Source organism: Acanthochromis polyacanthus, chromosome 2 (genome assembly GCF_021347895.1).
Source record: "Acanthochromis polyacanthus isolate Apoly-LR-REF ecotype Palm Island chromosome 2, KAUST_Apoly_ChrSc, whole genome shotgun sequence".
NCBI lineage: Eukaryota > Metazoa > Chordata > Actinopteri > Pomacentridae > Acanthochromis > Acanthochromis polyacanthus.
The window spans coordinates 48,340,864-48,348,722 of NC_067114.1; the positions used below are offsets into that span (position 1 = coordinate 48,340,864).

At 42.4% G+C, this 7,859-nt stretch overlaps 1 protein-coding gene across 1 annotated transcript; it reads left to right on the top strand.

Annotated features, from left to right (window-relative positions):
• The first annotated feature begins 2,732 nt into the window (after positions 1–2,732).
• LOC110963015 (chymotrypsin B-like) lies at positions 2,733–7,433 on the top strand. The gene is given in 9 exon segments (XM_022211169.2): positions 2,733–2,760; positions 2,763–2,783; positions 5,443–5,546; positions 5,659–5,738; positions 5,850–5,931; positions 6,005–6,074; positions 6,077–6,184; positions 6,891–7,024; positions 7,108–7,433. Coding segments are annotated over 9 exon segments (789 nt in total). The 3' UTR covers positions 7,270–7,433.
• Positions 7,434–7,859: the final 426 nt, after the last annotated feature.

A 7,859-nucleotide genomic window follows, 5' to 3' on the forward strand; every position in this document is an offset into this window, starting at 1 on the left:
AATCACAGAGTTCCTCCTCCTGCTGACAAATCAGAGAGCTCCTCTTCCTGCTTCCTGCTGACCAATCAGTGCTCCTCTTCCTGCCTCCTGCTGACCAATCAGAGGTGTGGGTGCTCAGCTGCAGGTGTTCTCAGGACAGGTGGACTGCTGGTTTGTGGTTGTGGAACTTCTCCCTGAATAGCTGAAGCTGATAACGGTCTGATGGTTGTTTGATCACATGTTGGTTCCTCAGCAGCAGGTCTGAGTTTATCACTGGGTCAACATGAACTTCTAAATATATAGACTCTGTTTGTTTCTTCATGAATAAATCAGCTGAACAGAGAAACAGGAACTAGAAATCCACATGGACACTTTAGAAAGTCCAGATCTGAACACAGTTCTAGCTTTTACTTCCTGATCATATTATATATAATATTATCACATACTACCATATTATCTATAGTATTATCACATATCAACATATTATATATAGTATTATCATATATTACCATATTATATATAATATTATCAGTATTATATATAGTATATTTCATGTCAAATATTATGTCAATATACCCAACATTAATACCACCTACCTGGTGTTTGGGTGGATCTACTGCAGCTCTGAACTGTTGGAGACCTGAACCCTAGACCTCTGAAGGTCTGGCTGTAGATCCTCTGAAGGTCCTGTGTGGTGGAACTGCTGTAGATGTGGTTTGTTCTGCTGTGTCCTGTAGATGTTGGACCAGATGGAGATCTGGGGAGGTTTGAGGCCGTTCTACTCCTCAGACCTGGGTGGTTGGTCTGGAGCAGTGTTGAGGAGTTTGTAAGATCCACATGGATGCAGAACCAAATGTTTCCCAGCAGACCAGGATGATCAGTTGGAGGTTTAAACTGCAGGAAAGTCTCCAGAGTCTCCGAATCGTCCTTTTGGTCTTCAGATCAGAAGAGTTTCTGGACATGTCTCCAGCTCTGTGTCGGAAGCAGGAGGTTTGTTCTGGTTGATAAATGTTCCAGCATTCCCTCTAATATACTCTATGAGTCAAAAACAGATTCAGATTGTTCAGAAACATCTGGACGTCTTCTCAGCTGAATAATCAGCTCATTCCTGGAAATATTTGTCTTTATTTCGTTAATCTGTTGATAGTTGTGTGAAAACCTGCTCAGTAATTAAACTGATGATCTCCTGCATCTGTTTACCATTTTTAAACCACAATCCTTTGCAGAAGAAGATACTCCACAAATCTCTCAGTGTCTCAGAGCATAAAAAGTTGCAAACTGAAGATTACTGAGCAGAACGTCAAAGTTTAGGGTTTAAAAATGAAAGGTTCACTTCACGGTCTCCTATGGGGGAAATTAATCTCAGACAAAAGCTGCACAGCAACACATAAAACAGAACACGTGATACTAAAACGCATAAAATATGCAATGTACAATGAATAAGTTCAAATATTATAAAGAAAAAACTAAAATACACACATACCTCCCTACGTACACAACATCTGGCTGCCTTCCTCTGCTAGCAGCAGCTAACGGCTCCTTTAGTGCATTAATGTGAGGGAATGTGTGCAGAGATAATAATCTAAAAACTTCAGAGTTCATTTGATCATCCAGCAGTATTTACTGTATTACTATATTATATTGGTAAATATGCTATTTACTGTATATATTACAAATATATAATATATTATTTACTGTACATATTACACATGTATAATGTGTTATTTATTGTACATATTACACATGTATAACGTGTTATTTACTGTACATGTTACATATATTAATATATTATTGACTGCACATATTACACATGTAATGTGTTATTTATTGTACATATTACATATATACATAATATATTATTTACTGTATATATTAAGCCCTGTGACAGACTGGTGACCTGTCCAGGGTGTCCCCTGCCTTCGCCCGAGTCAGCTGGGATAGACTCCAGCACCCCCCATGACCCTAGTGAGGATAAAGCGGTGTGTAGAGAATGGATGGATGGGTGGATGGATGGATGGATGGACGGATGGATGTATATATTACACATGTATAATGTGTTATTTACTGTACATATTACACATAAATAATATATTATTTACTGTATATATTACACACGTATGTGTTAATATTATTTATTCTCTCATCTCTGTCTCCCCATTCACACATCATGAAGTTTAATATATAATATATTATTTTACTGTATATTTACGCATAGAAAATATATTATTTACTGTATATTTGCACATATATAATGTATATTTACTGTATATATTACACATGTATAATATCTTTATTCCCTGTATATATTACACATGTATAATGTGTTATTTGTTGTACATTTTACACATACATAATATCTTATTTACTGTATATATTACACATACATAATATCTTATTTACTGTATATATTACACATACATAATATCTTATTTACTGTATATATTACACATGTATAATGTGTTATTTATTATTTATTCTCTCATCTCTGTCTCCCCATTCACACATCATGAAGTTTAAATCTGTTCCACCTTCAGCTCACATGGAGATGATTCTGGATAAAACTCTCATCAGCATTTTTTCAGCCAATCAGAGAGCTGCAGGTCAGGTCATGTGACCCTTGAGAACACCACCGCCTCCTCAGACTGATAACCAGCTGACAGGTGACCTTATCCACCTGCGGCTGCTCTGATTGGCTGAGGCCAGGTGCTGCATGTATAAAAGGGGGCTCAGACTGTTCCATCATCATCGTCACCATGGCCTTCCTCTGGATCGTCTCCTGCCTCGCTTCGTCAGCGCCGCCTACGGTCAGACTCTAGTTCTTCTTATTCAGCTCAGACACAGAAACCAGGTTTGATCAGAGATCTGAGAACGTCTGAAATTCCAGATACTTGTAAAGTCAGGAGAAGCTGCAGTTTCAGTGGAAACAATTAACATTTCATGGATCAGTTCCAGCAGCAGAACCACAGGAAGCAGCTCAGGTTCTCCTCCTCTGGGTTCAGCTGGAACTTCAGTCATTCACAGTTCATAGCTACAACAGCAGAATGTTCTTTAGGGTTCTCGTCTCTATGTTCCTTCAGGGTTCAAGTCTGTAATGTTCCTTTAGGGTTCCAGTCTCCTAATGTTCCTTTAAGGTTCTAGTCTGTAACGTTCCTTTTAGGGTTCTAGTCTGTAACGTTCCTTTAGGGTTCTAGTCTCTAATATACCTTTAAGGTTCTAGTCTCTAACATTCCTTTAGAGTTTTAGTCTCTAATGATCCTTTGGAGGTTCTAGTCTCTAATGTTCCTCTAGAGTTCTAGTCCTGCTCACATTCCTTTAAGGTTCTAGTCTGTAATGTTCCTTTAGGGTTCTAGTCTCTAATGTTCCTTTAAGGTTTTAGTCTCTAATGTTCCTTAAGGTTCTAGTCTCTAAGGTTCCTTTAATAATAATAATAATAATAATAATAATAATATAATAATATGTTCAATTTATATAGCGCTTTATAGGTCGCTTTACATAAACAAAGAGAACAACAACAAAACAAAAACAAACTACAAGGAGGAGGAGGCAAAATGATTATGAAAAGATGAGTTTTGAGCAGAGATTTAAAAGTAGAGAAGGAGTGACAATCACAGAGGGATTGGGGGAGTGAGTTCCAGAGCTTCGGGGCAACAGCACTGAAAGACCGCCCCCCACGGTGGAGAGTTTGGTTTGAGGATGGAGAGGAGGATGGAGCTGGAGGACCGGAGAGAGCGAGAGGGTGAGTAGGGGTTCAGAAGTTCATTGAGGTACGGAGGGGCCAGATTATGGAGAGCTTTGAAGTGAGAAGGAGAGTTCTGAATATGATGCAGGACTGAACGGGGAGCCAGTGAAGCTGACGAAGGATGGGAGCGATGTGAAAGGAGAGGTTGGTGTGAGTGAGGACACGAGCTGCTGAGTTCTGGATGTACTGAAGTTTCTGTAGGGATGATGCTGGGAGACCAAGGAATTACAGTAATCTATACGGGACATGATGAAGGAGTGAACCAGAGTTGTGCATCAGTGTCAGTGAGGAAAGGGCGGAGGCAAGTGATATTGCGGAGGTGAAAAAAGGCAGTCTTAGACAGCTGCTTTATGTGAGGTTGAAACTGAGGGTGGAGTTGAAAGTATGCCAAGGTTTTTTAACAGTTGAAGTGGGTGTAAGAGGGACAGTGTCAATGGAGAAAGAGAAGTGGGAAAATTTATTAAGGGGTGACTTGAATCCAATAAGAATGATTTCTGTTTTATCAGAGTTAAGTTTGAAAAAGTTGTGATGGAGCCAGGATTTGAGATCAGAGAAACAAACAGAGAGTTTTATATGGGGGAAGTCAGTGGGGGATTTGGAGCTGAGATACAGCTGGATATCGTCAGCGTAACAGTGAAAATTGAGGCCATGTTTGCGGATGATGTGACCAATGGGAAGAATGTAAATGAGGAAAGTAACGGACCAAGAACTGAACCCTGGGGAACACCACATGTGACTGTAAGGTGGAGGATTTGTGAGGACTGAGGGTGACAAACTGTTTTCTATTGGTGAGATATGATGTTAACCACTGAAGAGCCAAATCAGAAATACCGACGGAGGAGAGATAGAAATGAGGATGGAGTGGTTGACCGTGTCGAAGGCTGCAGTCAGGTCCAGGAGCAGGAGGACACTGACTGAGCCCTTGTCTGCAGACAGGAGGAGATCATTCACAACACGCAGGAGGGCGGTCTCAGTGCTGTGATGCTTACGGAAACCTGACCCTTTAGGGTTCTAGTCTCTAATGTTCCTTTAGGGTTCTAGTCTCTAATGTTCCATTAGGGTTCTAGTCTCTAATGTTCCTTTAAGGTTCTAGTCTCTAATGATCCTTAGGGTTTTAGTCTCACATTCCTTTAGGGTTCTCGTCTCTAATGTTCCTTTAGGGTTCTAGTCTCTAACGTTCCTTTAGGGTTCTAGTCTCTAATGTTCCTTTAGGGTTCTAGTCTCTAACGTTCCTTTAAGGTTCTAGTCTCTAATGTTCCTTTAAGGTTCTAGTCTCTAATGTTCCTTTAGGGTTCTAGTTTCTAATGATCCTTTAAGGTTCTAGTCTCTAATGTTCCTTTAAGGTTCTAGTCTCTAATGTTCCTTTAGGGTTCTAGTTTCTAATGATCCTTTAAGGTTCTAGTCTCTAATGTTCCTTTAAGGTTCTAGTCTCTAATGATCCTTTAGGGTTTTAGTCTCACATTCCTTTAAGGTTCTAGTCTCTAATGATCCTTTAGGGTTTTAGTCTCACATTCCTTTAAGGTTCTAGTCTCTAACGTTCCTTTAAGGTTCTAGTCTCTAATGATCCTTTAGGGTTTTAGTCTCAACATTCCTTTAAGGTTCTAGTCTCTAATGATCCTTTAGGGTTTTAGTCTCACATTCCTTTAAGGTTCTAGTCTCTAACGTTCCTTTAAGGTTTCTAGTCTCTCACATACCTTAAGGTTGTAGTCTTCCTTTCCTCTCAGGATGCGGAACCCCCGCCATCCCTCCCCGGGTGAGTGGCTACGCCCGCATCGTTAACGGAGAGGAGGCCGTTCCTCACTCCTGGCCCTGGCAGGTGTCTCTGCAGGTGAGTCGTAACACAGATCGCTTCTTCTGCTGCTTTTTCTGGTGTTTCTTCTTTTTCAACTTCTGCTTCTTCTTGTTCCTCAGTAGCTGACTCAAGTCTGTTTTCTTCTCAGCAATCCAACGGTTTCCACTTCTGCGGAGGTTCTCTGATCAATGAGAACTGGGTGGTGACCGCTGCTCACTGCAACGTCAGGCAAGGAACACCTGCAGACCTCTGACTCTTTGGAAACGATGAATCATGTTTTTATTAACTAGCCTTAACTCCTGCTGTTGTTTTAAACTGAGTCTTCATGTTTCCTGTCAGGACTTACCACCGTGTGATCGCTGGAGAGCACAATAAGGGCTACGGCACCAACGAGGACGTCCAGGTGCTGACTCCTGCCCGGGTAAGTCAGAGCCCTCAGCCAATCAGGTGTGAGAACTCACTGTCCCGCCCCCACTGACCTGTCCCTCCCCCAGGTGTTCACCCATCCCTACTGGAACGCCAACACCATCAACAACGACATCGCCCTCATCAAGCTGTCCTCTCCGCTCGCCTCGGCACCAACGTGTCTCCCGTCTGCATCGCCGAGTCCTCCGACAATTACGCCGCTGGTATGACCTGCGTGACGTCCGGCTGGGGTCTGACCCGCTACAACGGTGAGTTAAAGACCAGCAGGCTAGGGTTCTGGTTCTACGGTATCTCAGGTTCATACCAGAACACCTGGAGTCAGATGACTTTAAATCATGATGAAACAACCAGACATCTCCTTCAGGAACACGGCAAGTCCATCAGGCAGCATCAACAGATTCATTTCCTGTTCAGGTGTTCTTCATGAGAACAATGAGCAGAGAACGTTCCACTAAATAACGTAGAAAACATTTATCTCATGTTTAAGGAAGTCTGTCTTTTGTAATAATGTTCCTGTGAGGTTAGAAGTGAACTCAGACGGAACATTTGAGCTGCAAATGCTCTCAAGGCCTCAGATGATGCTTGATGTTTTTTATCAAATGTTCCAGTAACGTCATTTATTAGCACCGAAAGAACGTTTTGCCTTTCGGAGACGTTGTTGAAGAAACACCTATAAAACGTTTCCACAAAATTACACAGTGTTACATGACAGAGGAACAGCATTCAGGAAACTTTTAAAAAACATTTGGGGAAGATTATCCTGGAAACGTAAACAGAACTACCTTCTAACAACATTTCTAGAACTGTGTGGAACATTTCAGAGGTTCTAGCTGAGAACCAATAAACAGAAGATAACTGGAGATTTAAACACTGGTAAAGTGCAGCTTCCCGTTGCTAGGAGACAGGCGTGTTTTATATCCATACATTCATTGTTGTGCTGGTTGTACCTCACAGCTGCCAATACTCCCAACACCCTGCAGCAGGCCGCCCTGCCCCTGCTGTCCAACGAGCAGTGTAAGAAGACCTGGGGCAGCAACATCAGCGATGTCATGATCTGCGCCGGAGGAGCTGGAGCTACTTCCTGTATGGTGAGGCTCCGCCCACCTACCTGATGTCTGATGCTGCGTCGTGTCTTCGTACGATCCTTTACCACCCGTTTGTCTGTTTGCAGGGTGACTCTGGTGGTCCTCTGGTCTGCCAGAAGGACAACGCCTGGACTCTGGTGGGCATTGTGTCCTGGGGAAGCAGCTACTGCTCCACCTCAACCCCCGCCGTCTATGCACGTGTCACCGAGCTCCGCGGTTGGGTCGACCAGATCCTGGCCGCCAACTAACGCTGAGCGTGATGATCAGCTGCTGCTGGAGCTGAAGCACAATAAAAACCTAAGATGAGAAGCTGCCTCTGAGTGTGTAGCTCCACAGCCAGCAGGGGGCGCTGTCAGCTCACAGAGCCGCTACAACATCAGTGGAAAACATTCAAATAAAAGTCTTTAAAGAATCTGGGTCTGTTGTGCTTCTATTGAACAGATATGGTGGTGTAAACACACAGCTGTGGTTCATGATGTGAACCCCCGGGGGGCGCTACAGCAGGTTTTAGTGATTCCTGAACATCAGTTAGAACTTCTTTAAGAACCTCAAAATCTGTAGATTAGAAAGTTAACTTTAACAAATAATGACATCGTTTATCTGCTTCTGTAAAAACAACATGAGATTTCAACTTTCCAATGGTCGTTGAGACGTTGGTTTCCATCAGGAATAATTAACCAACCAACCTTGTTCTAACCAGATCCTTTAGAACCAGAACCTTCATCCTCCTGGCTCTCACTCACCTGAGACCAAACATTCAGAAAGTTTCAGGTTGAACTGCAGGCAGTGTTTCCTCAGAGAGACTGAGAGGAAAACCAGGAAAATACAATTTCATTAT